General features: G+C 41.4%; 1 protein-coding gene across 7 annotated transcripts in view; it reads right to left on the minus strand.

Annotated features, from left to right (window-relative positions):
• FRAS1 (Fraser extracellular matrix complex subunit 1) overlaps positions 1–24,732 on the minus strand; it is a 457,113-nt gene that overhangs the window by 19,140 nt on the left and 413,241 nt on the right. For all 7 annotated transcript variants that reach the window (XM_057546917.1, XM_057546920.1, XM_057546919.1 and 4 more), the window contains 11 exons: positions 23,899–24,104; positions 20,618–20,774; positions 18,408–18,608; positions 16,673–16,860; positions 14,610–14,885; positions 10,712–10,944; positions 8,573–8,733; positions 6,324–6,538; positions 3,308–3,458; positions 1,523–1,630; positions 340–499 (listed from right to left, as the gene is read on the minus strand). In XM_057546917.1, the coding sequence (XP_057402900.1) occupies positions 340–499; positions 1,523–1,630; positions 3,308–3,458; positions 6,324–6,538; positions 8,573–8,733; positions 10,712–10,944; positions 14,610–14,885; positions 16,673–16,860; positions 18,408–18,608; positions 20,618–20,774; positions 23,899–24,104 (2,056 nt within the window). The remainder of the gene's footprint in view (positions 1–339; positions 500–1,522; positions 1,631–3,307; positions 3,459–6,323; positions 6,539–8,572; positions 8,734–10,711; positions 10,945–14,609; positions 14,886–16,672; positions 16,861–18,407; positions 18,609–20,617; positions 20,775–23,898; positions 24,105–24,732) is intronic.

Here is a 24,732-nt window from a genome sequence, read left to right on the forward strand (position 1 = left end):
TTGTGGTAACTGGAATGAAATGTCTTTATTATACTAAGCTTTTAGTCGGACGCATTTCCCAGCTTCCTTTGCAGGTAGATGTGCCACGTGACTAGGTTGTGGCCAATGGGAGGTGAATGAAAGTGACGTGCACCCTGCCTGTTCTTACCCTTGGAATAAGGGTGAGCACTTCCCGCTTTACACATCAGAAGCTGATCTGAGCTACATCTGTTTCTTTCTCTCTATGCCAGAGGGTTGTTTCTATCTCCGTTTTAAAATAGAACCCCAGCTTTTGAAGAAGAGCCCTTAAAGAAACTGAGAACGTTTCAGATTTACCCCTGAACGCCATCTTGTATTCACCTGTTATAAGAGCTTGTGGCTCTCCAGAGTTGGTAAGGAGAATCAAAAGTCTGAGCACTCCATAGGAGCTGCAGGTCAAATTCAATCCCTCCGAGATGGTCTGGAGTCAATATGAATGATTTCACATCAGGGAGGGTGTGGTGCTCGATCACGAACTGTCCTATTTCAAGGGGAAACACACGCACACTTATTTGTCAGTTTTATTGTGCTTGTGGTGAATCCCCTATAAAAGCCTTAGAACTGAATTAATACTCTGCTATAAAACAAGGTTATACCTGCCCACTTGCCTCTGAGAATATATTCCACACAGGTTGGGACAGCATGGCCTCTTATTCCAGCCCATCACCTTACTCATGATGGCCATTATGGTCCTATACATTTATAAACAATATGACTATGCTTTGTAGAAATGATGCTAATGAGCATATTCACAATAATACGAGTCCTTAGGTGACAATGAGCCTTGAACACACTTAGCTTTGAATTCCAACCAACGTGTCTCTTGGAGGTAGAAAGATCTCAGTAGTTTATAAATAGAAATATCAATTTCAGATTAAAAAACGCCTCATTTAGGGCCGCTCAAGTCCTCGGTGAAAGGAGGCTATCGTAAACTTCATTAAAAAGATCAGGGTTACTCAGCAAGACACTTCCACTCTTTAAAACTACAGTAATGCAGTGTCATGAATAATTAAAAGTAAGGAGACTATTCTACACTGAAAGAGACTAAAGAGGTATAACTGCCAAATTGTAACATATGAATCTTGATTAGATTCACCTTCCTTTTATATAAACAGATGCAAAGTAAACATAAACAAACATAAAAACAAGTAGAAAAGACATTTGTGAGACAATAGAGGGAATACGAATAGGGACTAGATATCATTGGATCAGTGTGAAATATCTTGGCTATGGTAATGCTGTTGCGACATGTAAGAGAAGGTCCTTGTTTAAGGAGATGTCTACTGAAGTATTTAGGGTAACTTGGCATGAAGCCTGCAACCTGTCTTCACATGGTGTGACCAAAACAATGGGAACGCACGCATGTGTGTATACAACACACACAGAGCAAAATGTTAATAATTGTTGACTTTGTTCTTCATTGTCCTATTCTTTCAACTTTTCTCGGTGTTTGAATGTTTCTTAGTAATAAAAAACTTGAGGAAAAAAATGGCACTGATATTACCTCTGAATTTGGCGTGGGTCTTGAATTCAATGACCAGACGGCCATCCTCTCGAATGTAGATTCTTATTATCTGAAGTCTGGCAGAGAGCACACTGTCCGTCTGGATTCCTGGGAAGGCAACCGTACACAAGATATCCAAGTGAGGGCTTGGAGAAGATCTCCCAGACGGTAGCCTACATGCGACTTATCCCAGTGACACTTCTAAGTAGAGCTGCACGCTTACTTGAATGTAACTTAGGACAAATTTACATATTTGTGTGAACATGGAGTATTTAGAGACATGTGCCAGTTAACATTGTAAGACAGTTCATTCTACTTGGTTCTTTCCTTACAATTCTATTCTCTTGACATAGTCTCTTTATACCTGAAGATGCCACTTAGCCCAGATGCAGGGTCCCAGCCCAGAGCTCAGAAAAAAATGGTCCCTAAAACTTCTTACTATTAACTTTGCACCAGGACGTGGTTACAGCACAACTGCTTCATACTGTATTTTCTTTCCCTCACCAGGACACCTTTCAGTACTTAACAGAACCATAGCCAGTGTCCTGGTGGCTACATTTCATATTGAAAGCAATGGAAAATTAAAGGTTAGCTTGTAGAAGGCCAGCTATACATGGCATAACATGAGTCAACTGTGGCTTTAATATGGGCAATTGCAATCACGATACCCATTGAGTTCAATACGACCAAAAACTAAAGGGTAACCAAAGGAAGGGAAAAAATAAAATTAAAAAAACCCCAAGCTCAAGGAATTATCTGACCCAGAGTGTGAAAATTCCCTAAGTTTTTTTCCTATGAGAAACATAAAGCAAATAAATGATTTGAGCTTAAACCATTAACAGAAGGAAGGACTGTATTTTCCATTACTAGAAGTGAAACCCTATCTAAAGAAATCTCAGATCAAGTAACTCTTCCTCAGATCAAGTAAATCACCACCAGGGAGGGAGAGAGGAAGAATGGGAGCAATAAAATAAGGGGAAATGAGCTTGGGGTTGTGTTTGAAGTATAGGACACTGAAAATGGGGAAAAAGCAAAAATCAACTCAGTGATTGGAGTGAGTGGAGGAGAGACTCATGGAGTTTTAGGGGACATTCATGGGGCAGCAGTGGGAGAAGGTGGGTCTCACAAGAGAGGTGTGAGTTCCTAGCTGAAGGGTTGTCACCAAGCCAGGCCCTGGCGGGGTGAGGGCTCCTCTCAAAGAGAGCCATAACAGAGACAAGCCTGAGGGGAAGGTCATTTTAAAAATTCAGCATTGCAGTCTTTGAAGTAAAAGTAGGGTTAAAATCCCTACTTTTAACAATGCAACAAAAGAGCAAACTCGATGCCAAATGAATAAAATGACCCAGGTTATTCTTGATATATTTTCCCATGTCCGTGCATCTGATTTCAAGACGCTTTGCTCCTTAAACAACATGAATGACACCATTTTTACCTAGGAGAAAATGAACATGACTCTATTCCAAAGAACACACGCTCGTGCGAACCCCCTAACGGGCAGTATAGGACGTATCTGTCACTTGCCGCCCTCTACTCTGGGCCCCTCGCTCTCTGGACTGAATGTATCGTGATGCTGGAGGCCTTCCAGCATCAACATATATCAACATCATTCTTTTTCAGGTACCACAGATCTATATACTTTTTAGACTTTACCTGGCTCTCCTTTGACTGCATATAGGATAACAGGATGAGGAATGCAGCCACTGTTAAAAGTCACTACTTTTTTTTTTTTTCTTTTAATCTTGCTTGAGCATAAGGTAAGACTCGTTAAGATGTCAGTGGGTATACCTGTTCTCCAGAGAACAGTGTCATAGAAGAAGGAAAACTCCATCTCGGTGTGGTGCTCCAAGGAGGCCCAGCCCCTGGGGGCTGTCACGTAGATGTAGGACACGTACAGGGGCACATGCACCGTCAGGAACGACTGAGCAGAGTCTCTCACCTGCCAAGCAAGCAGTGCGCACACAGAGAGGGTTATTTCTCTCCGGGATGAAAAGGCATATGAACATCACATCTTGGTTCAATCTTCATTCTCTCAGTCACTTGTTCAGTATTAATCAAGTGTGCATGATTGTGCCAGGCACCAGGCCAGGAACTGGGTCCTCAACAGTGGAAAAAAACCAAAATCACTGCCCTAATGGAAGCTACAGCCTAGTAAGCGAGACACATAAATTAAAAGATAAAGTAAATAAAGGTATGGGAAGTGGCCAGTGCTTCTTCAGATAGGATAATCTGGGAGGGCTTTTCTGAGGAGGTGACACTTAAACAAAAACACCTGTGAAGTGTGAGAAGCTTTGCCTCCACTGTTCATTTGCTGGAAGCCTTGGCTGAGATTTTTAAGGCATCACAGTTACTCACAAAGGACCTGGGCCGATCTGGGATCTACTGTCAGCACACAGTCCCTGGCTGACCGTAGTTTCCAGAGAGCTGTGGGAGAGCATGAAGCAACCCTAAATGGGAAGATGCCCAAGCCTGGATCCTTGGATGAACGTGAGGCTGACTTGGATGTTTTAGTGAGTACTTATGCCTCCTCCAAAAGGAAAGAAGGTCGTGGGATTTGGATAGCATACCTATGAAACTTACCAACAGACAGCTCAGACCTTCGCCTACTTGGATAATTTCCCACCCCATTCAATGTTGTGTTGAAATAATTTTGAAAAGGCAGCACATCACACTTCCAAGGGAAACTTTTTCTAAAGGGGTTCCTGTTACTGCTATTAATTTGGCTCTGTAATTTTCATTTTACTATGCAATTAACAAAAACTCAATTGAAAGATAACAAAATATGGGCAGAAGCTTTCATTAAGAAGATAACGGTGTATATGTGTATATGAGTAGTGGAGTTGGTTTATTCGCTTTTAAATGTGTTCTATATTTTCCTCCATAAATATATATTTCTTTTATAACCAAAAAGCTTAGTTTAAAACAATTTTATTTTGTCATTGGCCAAATGCTATAATACACTATGGAACTTACACACATTTTTTGTTTGAAAATACTTTACCCATGTAAAGTGTTTCCATGGATAGTTAATGGAAAGAGCCAAACGCTTTATCAATATTTAGAACATCAAAACTTTATTTTTCCAAAGTATTCTTTCGTATTCAAAGTTCTCAGCTGGATTCCAAATTTCTCTAAAGACTCCAGTAATTCCATATTCACTTAAAAATCTTTTGTGAAATGCCTTACTCTGTCTTCTTTAAAAAATTTCCAGATTTTATCTGGGTTTCACACCATGTCCTGTCCCCTTAATATACAGGTGTTACTAAATATGCTTGCCCCAATCTCACCATTGTTGATATTATAAACTCCATAAATTTTCTAGCTGACTCGCAAAATTAATTTTTCCTCTGTTTCTGTTTATTCTCCTTTAAATTCACATTACTTACTAATCCTTAAAAAGAAAAAAACAGCCATTATATATACTGCACAACTATCTTGTGCCAGACACTGCTAAATGCCTTCTCATTTGAGATTGAGACAATTTCACATGAGTTCAGAGAGGTTATGTCTCATCCAACTCTGCTGATATTTGATAAAGAAATATGAACTAGGGCTTGGTTCTAAGTTCTATATTCTTTCTACCATATACCACCTGTTTCAACTACTGTTAAAGAAACAGACAACAGTGAAGTACTTCTGTGTATATATTCTTTCTGTACTGGTTTAAGAAGTAGGACATATATGATAAAAATTCCTTGTCTTTGTGACTTTTAAGCATACGCTGAATAAAAATATCCAGAACTGTAATTAAAGTCATGGAGAACAGAGAACACTAATTTTTGAGGGGCCAGAGGAGGAAACAATCATTTAGCTTTGCATTTTTGAAAGTGAAGGTAGGTTATGCAATTGCAGAAACAGAAAGAGAACCTAAGAATGCCTTAAAATTCTGTTCAGTAGAGGGCGCTAGTATAAACAAAATGAGAGTTAACCAAAATGAGAGGCATCTCAAGGAATCAAAATAAATTTTAACCGAAGAAACTTCTGTAAAATGATTACTCTAAGTCCCTCTACGGGTTACCTTCTTACAGTGTGGTTAAACCTGATTTGAAGTGAAGAACAAACATCTGATTTTTAGTTCATTGAGATAACTACTCAAAATTGGGTAGAACCACTTTTCCCGTGAGGACACATTAGCCTTGTCCCTTTGATATAACGGCCCTCCTATGACTATGACTTCTTGCTATAACATTTTTTTTTTTTTTTTTGGTTACTGATATTTAACGACTATTAAACATTTTAAAAGTGTCTATTTTCACAAGGGTTGCCAGTTAGGCATAGGTTTGGAATAGGTATGAAAGCAAGGTGTTTTCAACAGTTTACCTCTCCATGCTTGAGACAACAGTGCTCTACTTGTCTGCGGAAAGACAGGCACTGCACCTGTCATTTGGACTCATTTCCCCATGTGGGGAGAACACAACGACTTAGTAATAACTTTCCCATCAAAGGTAAATCTTTTTGGCTTTCCAAAATATACCCAGAGGAAAAAACATATATACCTAGAGAAGTAAAACTATTCGATCTTTATATAAATGACTGTGCCAGATAGTTAATTTTCTTCATCTTAATTTAAACATTTTCCACATTAATTTTCCAATTCATAGATTTAGAGGACTATGGGGGGCTCACTCTGGCCACGATACTGCTAAGGGCTCTCTTGAGGGACTTATAGAGAAGACTCCCTTGGTCGGTGCAGTTCTGGGGGTGACAGGATGCAACGTGCCAGCTGAAGGGCTTCAGGAATGAACAAAGTTTCTCATGACACCCAGATGCACGCAGCCTTCAGACAGACCCCCAGGGCACCCACCTGGAAGTCGGCAGTTACGGACCCCCCACAGACGTCAATTAGCTCCGTCATGTCGTAATAGGCATCAAATGTCCAGACACAGCTCTTCAGGTTCAGGTGTTTGTAGAGCAGGATGGTCTTGGGCTCCCGCACGCTGGCATCAAACTGGAAGGGGCGGTCGTAGCCAGGGCCCAGGGCCGTGCTGTCGTGGACCCTGTCGTCCAGGAACCCTGCCTCTGCAGGGGAGGGAGGAGCAAGGAGCAGTAACTCAGTCTGTGGACTTGCGCTTTGCCCAGGAGCTGGGTAGGGAGAGCAGAAACATCCTTGGGACAAGAGAGAGCTTTCCCTCCATCTGAGACGATTAGTAGAGCAGCTCAGGGCTCCCAACACAAGGTTAGTGGGAATGCGAGGGGAGTTTGTAATCTGCCTGCTGTCATGTGCTAAACAGAGTGATTGGGTTCACCGACTCCTGGAAGAGGCTGCAGGAACCAGGGAAGAAAAGGTGAACAGATGAGACCAAAAATGAAGAAGCCAGAGCTCGGTGGCCCTGGTATGTCTAGGAAAAGAAAATACCCTGAAGCTCTGCCTCTCACACCTGGCCAGTCTGGTTCGGTGCTTCACAATCAGTTCTTGAAGAAACGGATTTACTATACAGAGAATTTGTTGATGAATTATTATCATTATTTATTTTTGAAAGCACGGTATTTAAGATCAATTTATTTAATGATGAATTGTTATTTTTTAAGACCAATTTTAAAAAAATAGCTTTTATGGAGAGCCAGCAAACAAACATCTGACTACCTCCCCTGCCTCTTATGGTTTCTGAACTCTTGGAGAAAAAAGTCTTAATTTTGTGTTAATGAGTAAATAGCTCGCTAATTATGCTTGACAAAACCTCCCCTGCTACAGGCAAAAATCATTGGATCAAAGGCTGCCAAGCAACTGAACCGTTCTAAATTAACGAAGATCTTTATGCAGCGGGAGAGCTGAATACAGATACAATTTTAGAATATTAGGGTTAAAATTTGTATAGTACTCAAAGCAACTATAGTATTCTGAAAGAGCTGATGGATTTCTTAGAATGTTTGACACCAGCACCCGGCCCTCTGCCCCACAAGGACTACGGTCTCAATTAACATGTGTTGAATTTAATTGTGTTTAAGTAGGAAGAGGTGCAAACTTTCAGCCTATAAACATGGTATGTTTCTTTCACTAGCTTGCATAGGTGGACCAATTAAACTTTCATCTGTAGCTCAGTGATTTACAAATCATTTACACTCCACTAGTTTCTACTGTATAAAGACCATCACTACCCTAAGTGACGCTTAATGAATATGGAAGAGCACATGAATGCTTTTCTATCTTCCGAAACACTGTGAAATGATTCATCAGGCGCGAAGGGAGGAAATGCACATTTAGTGTGCACTTGCTAAGGTGAATGGAAGTGGACGGGATTCTTTGTAAAATAAAACGTCTGCCCTGCTGAACACGGAGATGTGCTACTGCAGCTGTCAGCTCCCTCAGGTCTGCATCAGCTGCAGAGCCCGAGGTCACACTCTTGCTTGAGCAGTCTGCGTTCAAGGACTGAGAGAGGTGGGGTAGAGAGGTCTGTCCACTGGGGCTGTCCCAGGACAAGCTTGATGGATGGGCTCTCTCCAGAGCTCCCTGAAGAGGCGTTTCATCAGCTGCCCTTCAGGCTGACTTCTCGCTCTGCCCAGCCTCTCCTTCCCTTTAGGAGATGTGGGTCCCTAAATAAACATCTCACACCCCAAGCTCCACCTCAGCCCCCGCTCCCGGAGAACCATCCTATAACATCTAACATCTGCATGTGAGCTTTCTAAAATGCTGAGATGATGGGATTTTAGAGCACAGATCCAAACACGGGAGAAGGAAGGAGCTAAAATTTACCAAGACGGGTGCTTTAAAAACGTAGCCGCACTTAATCCCCACCTTGATTGGTAGCAGTTGTTACCCTCATGTTATAGGTAAGAAAGCAATTGGCTTACAGCTGTCCAGCTATTTTTGTTCAGTTGTATAAGGAGTGGAATAGGGACGGTCAACCTGTCGGTTTCATTCCACGCTCCTTGTTTTTTCCTGTTCACTCCACTGTCCGAGCTGCCTGTGTTTGGTTGCTTGCTGAGGAGGAAATCCACTAACCATGCAGATTTTGAGGACCAGAAAACATGAAAAGCAGAGTGCACTTAGCCATATCCCTAAGGGTCACTGCACTGGGCTGGGCTGGGCAAACCAGCAGGGGACTCTTCCCTTACCTGAGATGCCTCTCAGGTCACGGGTGGTGACGAGATTGGAGCAGACGTGCTGGTGTCTGTAGATGGACTCAGACAGTAGAAAATGCAAGTTGTGCAACGGCATGGTGGAGATAAGGGGCAGCATTCCATCCTGGTGTGGGATCTGCACTGAAATGTGGATTCTAAGGGAAAAAACAGGGTAGAAATCAGTGTTTAGGTGCCCGCTATAAGCAGTTAATATGGTACATTTCTTTCTCATAACTCAATTTGTCTTCATCAATGAATTTACCAATTTTTCTTTTCTGAAGCTTTCCATGTAGGATTTCTCTCTGCACATGAGGGTATGATGTGCATGTAGGGTTATTCTCCTCTCTCCAGCCCCCAGGAGATCCTCCAGACTCAGGACTGATAGCAATCAAGAATCATAGATTTTGTGTGTGTGTGTGTGTGTGCAAGAAAAGATAACATCACAACCACAAGTGACTTTACAGCTTTCTTCTGCTTTAAGTGGAAGCTTTGTTTCCTCATGAGCTAAAGCCTAGTGACTGACACAGGTACTGCTGCCCTTCTCTGTCACCGCGAGTGTCTGTGGAGGTTGCGGTCGCAGCATATTTTTTTTAAAGTATTTGTGCCAAAAAAACATCACTGAGCTCTTAAACACTAAGGCCAGCATCCATACCCAGGAAAAAAGCCTACAAATAGTAATAAACCACTATTCATACGGTCTCTCCCCAACTTAAAGAGCCTTCCCTCCCCTCTCTCCCTGCAGTCCAACAAGGCCACCAGGCGTCACTGGCATCAATCTGCAGTAAGCTCTGCCTTGATCTACATCCTTCCGCATTTAGGTGCCTCTGTACCAGGAAATCTGTAACTTATTTATATTGGCTGCTATTTCTTGTGTGCTTTCAGACTCTTGTTTATATTGCCTCTCCACTATGAGGGCAAAGGACCATTTCCTTCCCTTCTCTTGTTTCCCCAGAGCCTGTAGTACACAATTCTAAATAAAATATGAGCTTAATAAATATTGGTTAAGACTGCAACACAACAGAACTGTACTTAGGGGCTGCCATTTTTTTCACTGCACAAGTTTAAATTTTCAGCATGTTTATTGAGGGTGCGTTTTGAGTTTTTACAGCTTGCCTTCCAGAAAAAAGACTCATGTTTTAAAGAGGAATCAGAACCTCAGAACATGAACAGGATGGCTCTTTTGCTAGGAAGGGGTCAGTAGTAACCCTGGGCAATTCTGTTACTGCTTTTTAACAAAAATAAATTTCATTCTGTTAGAAAAAAAGAAGGATTTGCATATTCTTGGCTCCATGTTCAAATCTTTTTCTCATGCAAATGAACCCCTTTCTCTGAACTCAGTTGCTCATAAAGGCACACGCATAAATACTATGAGGTTTAATGAATATGTATAACATACACAAATTCTTTTTTTGCATGCAAAAATGAAAGCATCCATTTTCCAACAAAATCATAGTGGCACAGGGAAAAAATAAAAGCACATCTGTCCGTTGACTTACAATTTACACAGTGTTATTACGCATTTGCTCACTGGACACTTAGTGAGTGCCTCTTAGCTGCCAAGAAGCACTGTTCTAGGCAGAGGGGATGCAAAATAAACAGTCATGTTCCCTGCCATCATCATCTCCTGGGATGACAAGGAGAGAATGAATAATGATAATGCTCTGAGAGAGGCAGACATGGGTACCAGAAAAGCTGGAAGGAGGAGCTTCCAAATTAAATTGGGGGAAATGATGGAAAAGTTCCTAGAAGAGATGCCATGGGTTAGATATAGTGGGACAATGGGATTTAACGACGCTGAGTGGAAGGGAGCGAGGGAGAGTTGGAGCCAGGAGTAACCACACGTCGGAGGCATGCCACCTAAGAGAGTCTGAAGCCCTGGGGAGTTACACGTGATGCCCTCTGAGTGGCCTGGCAGGTGAAAATGACAAGGTGAGGGAAATGAGGCTAGGAAGATAGCAAGGGGCCAGATCTTAGGGGGCCTTCAAAGAATATAAACGTTTTCTGAAGCACTCATCACCACTATTCTTATTTTGCAGAAGCATCACTCATTGATCTGTCCCACCCAGAAAACACAGAAAGCACAGCTGGAGACTCTCTCTGCCATCGCCTCGCGGAAGGCACCACCTGCCTGACCTGTTGGGGTGCTCCTTGTGTTTGACGTCCAGGTATTTCAAGTTCGCGATGAAGGACTGAGCCTGGAAACCTCGGGCTGTCCCAGCCACCACTGGGGTGTGGCAGATCGCACTGTCTGTTCCGATGGTAACAATGTTGCTCCTTAAGGGGGTCCCCACGTGGCCCACCTTGTCCACAGCCTTGGCCACACAACGTACGTGGAACCTCCGGCTGAAGTAAATGCTGTCCAGGACCTACCAGGAAGAATAAAGCACCTCAGACGTGTACACTACTTCAACAGCTTCTCACGCTGTACCTTCTGGATGATATGCCACACCAATTCCTGGTACAAGGTAATCTGTGAAGACAATTGTCGACTGAAAAAAAAAAGCACAGCCTATAAGTTGAGAGTTATGTTTTATTTGGCAGGCAAAACTGAGGACTTAAGCCTGAGACACAGCATCTCAGATAATTCTGAGAGACCTGCTCCTAAGGGGCAAGGGGGGTGGGGGGAGCCAGAATATAGAGGAGTTTTTGCAACAAAAGACCAGGTAGTCCAAACACCAAAAGATTACTCTTAAGTAAAGAAAACCAGATACCTCAAGTTAAGGAATTGAGCACTTTCCTATGTATGGGAAGATGCAAGAGTTTAGGCTCACTGAAATCATTCCTTTGATATGCACCTCAGCTCTCTGGGGCCAGTATCCTGTGTTTTCTCATCCCGAGTCTCCTCAGGGTGCACCATCGGCTGTAGTGGCGGATGGCTGCAACATCCTTTGTTTACTGACATGGCAGGCGGCATTCTTAGTCCACACCATCCCCCATCCATCCCTCCATCTGTCCATTTATCTATCTGTCTATCCATTGATCTAGCCATCCATCCGTTCACTTACCACGTAAGTATTGACTTTCTACCAGGAGCCAGGCACCAGGGACAGAGCAGTGTGTACGTAGAGCCTAAGGTGGTAAGTTAGGTAACTAGCAAGTTGACAGATGTGGAGCAAGAGCCCAGAGATGACTAGTTCCCTGTGACAGTTGTTCTCTTTATACATTAGGTTCAGCATAAGAACCACTTAACTGGTTTTCAGCACTTCCAGCAAGACTTGTTGCCTCCAAGTCACTTTCGCTGAGGGCCTGGTATCAGGATACAGAGGAAAGATACTTCTTTTCTAGGAGTTCTTAGTTTTCTTTCCTCCCTAATTCTATTCCCTCCCTCACCTCCCACTTAATTACTACACACGTTGCAAGGGTTACAATAACATGCAGACTTGAAGTTGAGAACTTGGCCTCTGACACCTACTGGCCTTTTTTAAAAAATAATAACTTTATTTTTTTTTTAACTTTTTATTTTATATTGGAGTATAGTTGATTAACGATGTTGTGTTAGTTTCAGGTGTACAGCAAAGTGATTCAGTTATACATATACATATATCTATTCTTTTTCAAATTCTTTTCCCATGTAGGTTGTTACATAATATTGTGCACCTACTGGCCTTTGAAAGTCTTTCTACAGATTCTCTCATGCTCCCAGACATACAGAATCCATAAGAGTGCTTAACCCAATGTATGCAGAGGCAACATAGGTCACCAAAACTCTATAGGTTATGAGTGCATAGAGATAGGGAAATACATAATAAGAAAAACAAATTAGTAGTTCTGTGTGCTATAGACCTCCCGCAAAGCAATCATACAAACTTATAAATTCTATTCATGGAAACAATTTTTGCTGAAGTCCATTAAAAATTAAAAATGGAAGATTTTTCCATTAAAATGTTTTAATTAGCTGCCAACACTTTATTTATTTATTTATACATGGACTTCGTTCCGAAGGGATTTGAGGCATCTTACAAAAATGCATACAGTACAATGGTATTAAATAAATAATTGAAGAAATGAAGATAGAGCAAAGGAAACAGGGGTAAAAGTATTAGTCACCAATTCATTGCAAGAAGGAAAACTGAAGCATGAAGTAAAATCATAAACTTGGTACCTGTTACAAATGTATATTTGGCTCAAATCAGACGAAGCCCCTTCATGGTTTTGTTGAACAGAGAATTAGATACTTATGAAACAATACGCTGCCTTGCCATTTACATTTTTAATAATAATAAAGAAGATAATTTAAATTCAAACCAGGTTATATTGCAAAAGAATGAATATTCTGGCCTTCCTGATTAAGCTGTGCCAAAGACAATGGACATGAAGGACCTGCTTTATCCAAAGCCTCCCGTGTACATCTAACAGCTCTCCTCCGCTAGGGCCCCATCCACACGAGGCACTTCTTAAAGTGAGAACAAACTGTGGGTTTGTAGGGAAAAATCTAGAGAAATTCAGTCTGAAAGAAATTTCTGATTTCCAAACTTATTAACGGCACTCATTTCAGCCAAAAATTATTGAACGCTTACTATGTGCCCGATAGTCTGCGGAGCCTGACTCTCCACTGCTTACAGCTCTTCCTCTGAAGAACTTCATTGGTGTGAGGAGCAGCGTCGGAGTACTGGACGGTTTCCTGAGGTCGGGAGAACCACCACTGTTCTCTGCTCTCTGATGGTGGCAGACGTGTGGGTCTGGCCTCCTAACTCGCTGAGGACGCCAACTGCATTTGGAACCTCTTTTCATGTCCTCTCACAGGGCTTTGAAAAATGCTGATCACTTAACAAGCATCCTCTCATTTTGTTTAATAACTGGTCCCTACTATGTGCCATCAATGTGGCGGCTATTTTGGGATGGATGTACAAGTGTGGGAGAACCCTCGGTCCATGTCCTTAAGGAGTTTATACCTTAATCCTTACTGAATGGTTTACGAGATATGAAAAGAACAGTAATCCTTAATTGTACCTACCTGGGATCTTTGACTTACTTCATTTATAGATCACTTTTATTTTTTATTTATTTTTAATTTTTTAAAAAATTTTTGAATTTTATTTTATTTATTTATTTATACAGCAGGTTCTTATTAGTCATCCATTTTATACACATCAGTGTATACATGTCAATCCCAATCGCCCAATTCATCCCACCACCACCACCACCCCTCCGCAGCTTTCCCCCCTTGGTGTCCATACATTTGTTCTCTACATCTGTGTCTCAATTTCTGCCCTGCAAACCGGTTCATCTGTACCATTTTTCTAGGTTCCACATATATGCGTTAATATATGATATTTGTTTTTCTCTTTCTGACTTACTTCACTCTGTATGACAGTCTCTAGATCCATCCACGTCTCTACAAATGACCCAATTTTGTTCCTTTTTATGGCTGAGTAATATTCCATTGTATATATGTACCACATCTTCTTTATCCATTCGTCTGTCAATGGGCATTTAGGTTGCTTCCATGACCTGGCTATTGTAAATAGTGCTGCAATGAACATTGGGGTGCATGTGTCTTTTTAAATTATGGTTTTCTCTGGGTATATGCCCAGTAGTGGGATTGCTGGGTCATATGGTAATTCTATTTTTAGTTTTTTAAGGAACCTCCATATTGTTCTCCATAGTGGCTGTATCAATTTACATTCCCACCAACAGTGCAAGAGGGTTCCCTTTTCTCCACACCCTCCCCAATACAGAGCATTTTTATATATCTGATGTGTCAATGACCTTGTCAAGTGGATTAAGTGGACTTGGTATTTGGTAGATAGGAAACTGAGACTCAGCAGGTTAAGTGAACTTGTAACGTCATGTAGTTAAGAACAGACAGAATCAAGGTTGTAAACAGTTGTCTGAGTATCAGCCTAGTTCTCTTTCTACTACACCATATTACCTTTCCTTATATGTAAGAATAAAAAGATTGTGTGTGTACTCTGTGTACCTGCTTATTTGTTTATTTTATACCAAATGCCATGCAGGGACCTTAAGAAATGTGATAGAGTTGGAGTAACAGAGAGAAACGCCAGGTCCCTCCCTCCGCAAACAGACCTACCATGTGGTTGACACTGGTGAATGGCGTGTTGTCAGTGATGGTCTCAAAGGGAGACCGGGCCCCGTTGCCATCAGTGGGGGTGGCCACTTCCCAGCTGAACTGCACGGACGTCTGGTTGATGCCAGCCTCACTGCAGCGCTCCTTCATGATGGCATACTTGGGGAAATGGGGGTCGCAGGGGGTGACACAGACCAGCGGGTAGCCCGGGGAGGGGGATTTCTTGACCCCCTCCTTGGTAACCTCTTCCACATGGTCATAGTCAGCAAGTGTGACAACCTGCAAAGGAGCAACAAAGCTTCAGCCCGGGGTGGGTATCGGGAAGGTCAGAGAACTAAGGCTCCCTTCCCCAGAGATTCAGGAGATCACTTAACTCCTAGGGATTCTTTACAATATAGCAGCAGTTTTAACAATGCTTGGCCAGGCATCCCTAAAAGATACTGCAGATCTTTTTTTTTTTTTTAATAAATTTTATTTATTTATTTATTTATTATTATTATTAATTTTTGGCTGTGTTGGGTCTTCATTTCTGCTCAAGGGCTTCCCCTAGCCGCGGCAAGTGGGGGCCACTCTTCATTGCAGTGCGCGGGCCTCTCACTATCATGGCCTCTCTTGTTGCGGAGCACAGGCTCCAGATGCGCAGGCTCAGTAGTTGTGGCTCACAGGCCCAGTTGCTCCGCGGCATGTGGGATCCTCCCAGACCAGGGCTCGAACCCGTGTCCCCTGCATTGGCAGGCAGATTCTCAACCACTGCGCCACCAGGAAAGCCCATACTGCAGATCTTTAATGGTGGAGAACATCTTCCTCCCCCGTGAGCTAAAAGCTTTATTATCTTATTGGTCTCATTCCTAATTCAGAGCCCTATCACTCATGTGAAAAATACTCTCCCCTCCCCCCCATACACAGTAACCAAAACTATATCATAAACGGCAGTTACTAGTTTAAAGTTGCATTAAATTGTTAATGGTATGCAGTAGCACATTTGGCATAACAGGAGTAAATAAAGGTAGTATATTTCTTCCATGGTCAAAGAAGAGACACGTTTTGAAATGATCCTTTTACTCTATGAGACTAGTCGGGGGAGGTTATAAGACTTATTAAGACTAGCTCATTATCATGGGTTAAATTCTCCTTGGCAACCTCTACGCATTTTCCTCCTAACTGTGAAGTCAGTGCATTCATTCTGTTCATCCCCAAACTGGGAAACACGGTGGTACATTTCTGCAGATACTTAATTCTATGCGTGGGGCGAGTATGTAGGATAATAGATATGGGGTAATATTCCTTTTTTACTCTTCTAGGTCCCACCAAAGAAATGAGAAGATCAATTGTATTGTACCTTCTGTCTTTATCAGACTAAGGTCTCAGTATGGTTTGGTCTCACTCTTATGTCAAAACAAGGTTTCTCATCCTTGGCACTACTGACATTTGAGCCAGATAATTCCTTGCTGTTGGCGTTGCCCTGTGTATTGTAGGATGTTTAGCAGCTTCCCTGACTTCCACCCACTAGATGCTAATAGCACCTAGTGTGACAGTCATGACAACCACAGATGTCACCAGACATTGCCAAGTGTTCCCCAGAGGTGATGGGAATGAGGGATTTGGGGGAAAGGACAAGAGCCCTCGCTCTTGGTTGAAAATCACTGTGTTATGGGGAGGGGGAAGGGTAAGCTGGGACGAAGTGAGAGAGTGGCATGGACATATATACACTACCAAATGTAAGATAGATAGCCAGTGGGAAGCAGCCGCATAGCACAGGGAGATCAGCTCTGTGCTTTGTGACCACCTAGAGGGGTGGGATAGGGAGGATGGGAGGGAGACACAAGAGGGAGGGGATATGGGGATATATGTATACGTACAGCTGATTCACTTTGTTATACAGCAGAAACTAACACACCATTGTAAAGCAAGTATACTCTAATAAAGATGTTAAACAAAAAAAAAAAAGAAAAGAAAATCACTGTGTTAGAAAAATGAAGACGTGCAGCATTGGAAGTCCTGCTTCTCTCAAGTTCTTATCTAATTACTAGGACATAAGCAACGATCCTTTGGGTCGAGAGACTCACAATGGGCGGCGCTGGCAGGATGAGGCTCCCTGACACCTCCTGGTCTAGAATCGTCACTGTGGCAGTGGTCACATCCCCAAGCACAGCTTCCACTGGGTCATCCGGGCCAAGGACTAGGGAGAACGATTCATGCCACTCCCGGTCTTCATTGGACAGGATCTCAACTTTAAAGAAGATATGATCCACACCTTCGCCGAGGACAGAACAAAGAGGGCAAAGGTCCTCATTAGTGACCCACTTAAGACAGTGCAGGTTGGCACTGCTGAGGCTTTATGTTGAAATATGCCCTTTCCTTTCAGAGGTGTCCTATCAACGTAGTGGCTGCTTATCACGTTGGCCCCATCTCAAGTGAGAAATCTGTTTTCTTGGCCAAATTCCACCTGTGGTGGAGGCTCAGTACTGCAGATTTACCATGCAACACCATATGAGGATTAACAGCCCCTGCCTGACACTAGCTGGTGGTAATAAAAATCTATGATCCAAAATGCACTCCACCCTGGCCATGAGGTTTTTTGCCTAACTTTTCTTTCCCCTTTACATTTAGGCATGAGCCCCTGTGTGGCTGGGTGTTTGCACACCATCCTTCAAAGCTGTCTCCTGGGTACCGATAGCTCAAGGGCTACCTACCAGGCCATTTCTGCAAAGACAATAATGTGAAGGTTTGGCAGCCTGGGATGGGGAGGGTTAGAGCTCAGAAACCCCCTTCCTTTCCGTAAAGTGATTCTCTGAAGGTGCAGATATCTCGGGCAATAGTCAAGGTGCCCTTCTTCCTCTCCTATAGACATCTGGGCTTCTAAGACCTGCCTTTCCCCCAGATGCTTATGCAGAAAAGGAAAAAGCTAGGACACTTGGAAGAGAGGTCCTTGTGAGGATGTGGAGGAAGGGCACCTACCCTCCCTGTAAACACGAACCAGACGCACATGGGATGGAGCCGAAAGCCCTCTGAAGCTCCAGTGGGTGACGGGGACATATAGAGACCACCCCCCCCGCCTCCATTTCCAAGGGAGTCATTTTCTCCCTCCACTTGCCAAGACATCTCTGAAAAGGCCTTCTATCACTTTTGCCCACTTCTGGCTACATCACAAATGGTGCCAGGCTCTATAACAGCCTTTTCACCTTATACTGCTCCAGAAAGTTCTGGGGAAAAGCCAAGCATACAATTCAACTCCTCCTCTGTCTCATTTCTTCCATTAAATAAATACATCAGACAGTTAAACAGCTGGTTGTGACCTGAATCCCATCCTTCTTCCCTGACTCATCTTCATAGCACCTCCTAGTAGATGTCAAACCACTTGAGCATGGAGATTGTGCCTTCTGGGTTTAGTAATCCCCGAGGGGCCCAGCACAGTGGTTTGTACCAATGTTTGCTGAATGACAAACATTCAAAAATATACAAAAACTCATGTATATTTTTAAAAAATCAAGTGCTCCCATTGCTCAACCAAATCATAGGCTAACAACAGCAGCAAAAAAAGTCCTTTTGAATGAGCCAAAATGCCTAGGATGTTCTGAAGTAAAGCATTTCTTTGCCCTTTTATTTTCTTTTTCCATGCCATTTTTACTAATTAGAAAATTTAAAGACTCCCACAATCTCAAATGTGTGCTTAATAAGTACTTCACGCTATTGGAATTACTGTTTCTCTCTTTCATTTTTCTGCTCATTCCTTTCTTCAAATCTAAGATATTTGCCTCTCTCTTAAGTAAAACCTACAGATTGGGATTGGCATTCAATTACCAGGACTGAACTTTAAGATTCGGCTCTTTGGGTAGTAATCCACACCGGACTGGGCCGACCCGTCCCGCGTGCTACAGCGAATCTTGGACGTCCTGTTCTGATCCCCTCTGCGGATCACCTTGATGTTCAGAATGGCCGTGGCATCTGGCCCTGAGGGTTCCCGGACTTGGTATGCAGCTTCTTCAAACTCAATGGTGGGAGCTTAAGGAAACAAGGTTAGGAAAACAAGAGCAAGTTGGAAAAGTGACAAAGAGCTCCACCTCCCATGAAAACACCTTCTAATGAAAAGAGGGAATTTTTCACATTAGTTAACAATACAAAGGCAAAATAGCTTGCAGTCAATAAAAATCAATCAGTATTTACCCCTAAGCAATACTTTGGAAAAAGGAATTTATCCGTGACTCTGCAGGAGTTGTTTCTCACATATTTCTTATTAAAAACAGTATAGTAGAAGAAATATTTTTAAGCACTTTGAAATGTATGATGTCCAAGTTTCCATCTAGGCATTATAGCTCACAGCATGTTTTTAAATCTGCACAATTAAAAAAAAATCTGCACAATTTATCAAGGGACAGAGACACAGTTAAGCCCTTGATAAATATCTATTGACTGATTATATGAACCAACTCCTTTTCATTTATGAGATATGAATTTCATTTATATACTGCTTAAATGTACCAAATCTCTCTCTCACCTCTGATCTTTTGGACTCTCCCTCCCAGTGCTCTCAGCTCCCCAACGCTTAGCTTTTCCTAACTTCTCACAGGTTATTTAGTTAAGGATGAGTAGTTATAGTGACCGGCTACAACAATAATTCAGGAACACAAGATTTCCTAACACAATCTGATTTGAGGTACTATCCTCATTGCTATGAAATGGTTAATTGTTGATTTTTTAAAAAAATTCAAACTATGCCTTCTTTTGTATTATATTCTCATGAGGAAGGGCAACGTGGTAGTGGTGCAGAGAGTGGGATAAGAAGATGGAAAAATTGGGAGCAATTACAAATCTTATACCATTTAAAATATAGACTCTTTCAGAAATTTCTGCTGTCTCTATGTTCACTTCCCTCTTTCTCTCTCAGAAAATCAGTTCTTCCTAATTGTAGAAGATACGCTTCATTTTAGACTTCATAGTTGTTACTGTGTACGCTCTTTGAAATTGAGGTGTGTCACTGTAACACAGTGTGAACTTGTTACTTCTCTGAGCTTCAGTCATTGGGTTTTCTGTGTGAACAGGAGAGGTCCACTTTTTCTGGGTGAACAGGAGAGGTTCAGGATTTGAACCTGAGTTTCCTTGGGTAAAGGGCTAATTCACCTTCAAGGCTGGCTTTTTTGCTTTTTTCCCAATGTCCAAGTTAGTCCCTATTTTAATATTAGAAACCCTAAGAGTCTCACTGACTCTTGCGTAGATTCTAGAATCTGATAAAATAAGGTTTTATATGCACTTTTGTTGCTTACAGCTGTGTAACTAAGAACGTAAATTATATACCTTTGCTGAGGTTCAATTTCTTTACCTATAATATAGGAATAATAACACCTACCTCAAGGGGCTACTGTCAGAATGAAATGAAATGAAATAGTATAATATGCTTAGAATGGTTCTTAGTATACAGTCAATATTCAATAAAAACAGCTGTTACTATTTGTAGTTTTATTGTCCATTTATTAAAATACCTATTTTAATAAAACAATTATGTCCCTATTTGAAACAGATTTTGTTTTCTTTGGTGCCTGGGTCACTCTTTGCTGACACCTGACTAAAGAATTTAAGTGTTTTTAGGTTAGTAGGCCAAATCAATTAGAGAGAAGAAAACTGAGAAATTAGACTTTTCCAGAAAGGTGGCAGCGTTTTAAATCAGTTCATTGGATTCAACTGATTCTGATTGTATTTCCAATCTTGTTCTTGAATTGCAGTGACTTAAACAGTTTTTATTCTCTGTCTGTCTTAGCATCTCTGTCCTAGCGTTTAACCATACTCGTTCCCTATCTCTTGGTGATGTGGTAGAGAACAGTGTGATTTAAAATACTGGAGCTCTGTAGATGGTGATCAGTTGCTGCCAACATTTTATATAAATACTCTAAGACTGTTATCAGTAGACACTTTTATAGTGCTTTCATTTTTCAAAACACCTATAATTATGTTATTGGTAAAACATCAGTTCATGTCCCATCAACTTAAGAGTAACTAAAGGCAATTTCTTCCATTACCGTCTTCATCATTGGATATGGTGATGGTGGCCATGTTATTCTTTCCAACTCTGGCTCCACTCCAGTGGTTCCCAAGAGGATGGCCAAGGTAGACCCTGAACTGTTCCTCAGGCTCAAACATGGAGTCGTCGTGGATATAGACAGTACAGTTCTTCATCTAGAGCCAAGGGCACAAGGAAGATTAAAATTTGCAGGGAGATATCAAAAATTTGCTTGGCTTTCCCTAGAAAATGATTTTTCTTCTTTGTAGCATCAAAAAGTCAACACAGATTCAAAAATATCCCAACCGTTTCATTTATAAAATAGAATGTTTAACAGTTCATGCCTGAGTGGACCTACCTATATGTGGAGACTTGTATTAAATATTCCAAACGATTTTGAATTATTGGTCATGAGTTATGAAAAACAATAAAATGAATCACTAAAAAGAACCTGTAGAACATTTGTGTGCTTTCCCGCATTTTGCCTGGGCTCATCTGTACCTTTGTACATGTTATGATAGGTAGATTTCTGATGGTGAGGGTTTAACATATGGATTAGACTTCCTGGAGAGTTGAATGATTTTCCTTTTCCTTTGTGAAAATTGAAGAATCTTATAAGGAACTCAGAAAGCCTTCTTGTTAGGCTAAAGACACCTTTAAAAGCTACAGAACTCTCAAATGTGTTGCCGAATGGTGGCTCATCTGAAAACTGCTGAGAACTGAATGTCTGAGAACACAATCTAAATCCTTGTTGGATGGAAAGAAATCAAGCGCTTCCCAAACTGAATATTCTCTACTGAGGACTTGTCTTCTTGGCAAAACGTAAAATAAGGTCACAACATTTTAGATAACAGAGCAGCCTCGATTGTAGAGTCATGTGATATGAAGTGTGATTATTTTTAGTTGGACCATTTTAAATTCATTATACTACCATATTGCAAAGGATATGTGGATATAGAGCTTTCACTGTCATACTTCCTAAGTCATACTAAATGGAGGGAGAACATCTCTGTGAACATTTACCTGTGGCTTGCTGACCTGGTTTTAAGTCCCTGAAGAATGTTCCCTTTTTTATCCCTACCACATCTTTCTTACAATAAGAATTTCTTTATGGAAAGCATGAATCTAGTATTGACTCTTCGGTATATCTTAAAAAATAAGACATTCTAGTGAATGACAAGTTCCAAAGACATATTGCTTAGCATGACAAAGAAGATGAAGATTCCAAAATGTGCTTAGGAATGAGAGATTGCCATGTGGGTAACATCTAGACTATTAAGCTGTATTTTCTTTATAATCTTATTTAATTACAAACTGCCTCTTGGATAGGCAGAGAATCCTCTTCTGAACTTAAAACAAATACAGACATGCAGACTCAAAGCTGAAGATTGTATTTATAGTATTTACATGTGTTTTAAACATGTATTTCAACCTGCCACCAGTAAAATTCCCATAAAATACATAACTAAGACAGGGCTTTTATGAGTCATAAAGGTGTGAAAGACTTGAGAGTCTCAAATAAGGACGCTATCGATTTTTTTTTTTTTTTTTTTTTTTGTGGTAAAGACTGGAGGAAGAACCTCGGGTGACCTGGAATGTGTAAAGTCTTTTTATGCTAAACTTCAAAAGAACTAATCATAAGGCAAAAATTTCACACGTTTGCTTATATCAAAACAAAGATTTCTGTTCAACTAAGAACACCAAGGGCGAAGGTAATAGATGAGTCACAGAGAAAGACACTATGTTTATAATATCTAAAACATCTAAAACCGGCAAGGATTAATGTTACTATTTAGGATTATTAATATTAAGATCAATATTTAGAATATACAAGAAAGTACTGCAAGTCAGTAAGAAAATGACAGCAATACAATAAAATAAGGAACACAGGATAAAAATAATAGATTTTCATAAGAGAAACTCAATAAACTAACAAGCATATAAAATAGTATTAATTAGAGAAATGCAAATTAAAATGAGATATCACTTTATACATACCAGATTAGTAAACATTGAAAGATGAGTAATTGAAAAAGTGTTGAAGAGTATGTAGGGTTTTAGCAACATTCATGTACTGCTAGTGACATTTTGGAAAGTATTCTGATATTATTTTTTCAAATTAAGTACTTTCATGCCCTGTGGTCCAGAAATTTTGCTGCTGAGTTTTTATCCAAAGAAATCCCCACTCGGGTGTGTAAGTGGACATGTAAGAGGATTTGCACTGCAGCACTGTTAGTGGTGGCGGCATGATAGGAGGAGGTGACTGGGCCCTAAAACTGAGGGTCTTCACTGTCTATTGCTGAGAGTGAATGGTAGTAAAGGCACATAATGAAATGCTAGGCAACAGTTTGAAGCAACAGATTAGATAGACACATAAATGACATGCACAGATACTAAAACATATTGCTGAGTGAACGCAGAAAACATTTGAAAAAGATATAACACAGTAGCAGTTTTAGAAATAAAAATCATATACATAAAGAACCAGACATTTTTTAAGAACAAATACAAAATAAGAGAGATACACGTTAAGTACAATCGATTGATTACCTCTGAGGTGGGGAAGGGAATGTGGCTGCAGAATAGGGGTAAAATGAAATGAATAAATCAACAAAATAAAGAGAAGGGCCTTGAACTGACCAATGGGGACTGCATGCCTCGAAACAAGGGGTACAACTGACTCAATCATCTGAAACTGAGACCCAAAAATGGAGAAATATGATTCTCATTCAATATATGCTTTGGATATACACTGAGGTTGCAAGCCTTGAGTCTGATGCAGCCGCACTTAGTGACTGGAGTTTCTCAGGAGTTCTTGTGTCCGTATGCATCATTTTTCATTATATTGCCAAGAGAATACTCCACTGTCTTGAATGCGCTCAGCTGAACAGGTGTTCAGTCCTGTGCTATTGGTCCTATGCCAGAATGTGTGTTGCCCTGGAACCGGGGCCCAGGTATTAGAGAGCTGTCTCCTCCTTCTCTAGATAACATTAGTGGAGTGTATTCATCTCCCATGTAGGTTCAAATTCAGAGGAGTCCCCAGTCACTTGATTCTGTTAAATTCCAAAAATGTTCTACGTCATCTAAACATCCCAGCTCAGCCAATGACATAGGTATTTGGTCATAGGTGGGAGACAAAGAGGACAACCACATAGAAGAGATGATATTATTAAAAGAATGAACGGTTAATTAGAAACTTCCTAGGATGTTCAGAATTTGTCTAAATTACTTCACTATGGACAAATAAAAGCATCAGGGAAGGAGAGAATCCCATCCTTCAGGCACCATGAATCCACTTACTTTCTCCCCTTTGAGAAAAGTAATCCGTGAAGAGTCTGTGTTTCTTCTCTCCTCAAAGTCCTCCATGACCTGAGCTGAATGGCCCTGAGTATAGCACCTCACTGACGACTCGTAGCTCAGGTCCCCACTCCGAATGATGGGTACGTGTAGGACGCCCTCCTTTTCCTTCGCTAGGAGCAAATCCTTGGCAAACTGCATGCTGGGCACTGGGTGAGCAGAAGGGAAGACGTAGGCGTCGTTAGTGGGATGCTGAGGGAGCTGGCTGCCACTTGGCAGGACCGGCGGCCAGTTGGCAGGACGGCTCCACTAAGGGCCACCAGAGGCTGATAAACTACAGGCAGTCAGCAGATTTCAAGGCCTGGCTGCCACTCTCAGCACAAGGGAACTGCTTCCACTGTGAGTATAGTTCCAGCAAAACAGAACAAATCAAGTTTGCACCAGTTTTTGCTCAGCTTCTTTCTTACAATAGTCACCATCTCAAGTACAGACAGGCGATGCAAATAAAGAAATGGGCCACGTGGAAAATTCCGATAGAGACCTGAGGACCCAGAAAAGTTCATGTTCCTTCTAAGGCTACCAAAAGGAAAACAGCAGTGCAAGCCTGATGAGAAATGGCCACTCACATTGGTCCTGGGCCAGGAAGACAATAGGGGAGAGCAGGGACATCGGTAAAGGGGAAAGAGCAGGTCATGTTTAAAGGGGGTTGCCCCTCAGCTTCATTCTTTTGTTGGCAGGTCTTCCTATTTGCAAACAAAATCAGAGATCTGCATTTTTATGTCATAGCTCCTAAATTTTAAAATAGCAGGCAATTAAAATAGTAAAAAGAAATTCCAT

This window comes from Balaenoptera acutorostrata, chromosome 5, assembly GCF_949987535.1.
Source record: "Balaenoptera acutorostrata chromosome 5, mBalAcu1.1, whole genome shotgun sequence".
Taxonomy (NCBI): Eukaryota; Metazoa; Chordata; class Mammalia; order Artiodactyla; family Balaenopteridae; genus Balaenoptera; species Balaenoptera acutorostrata.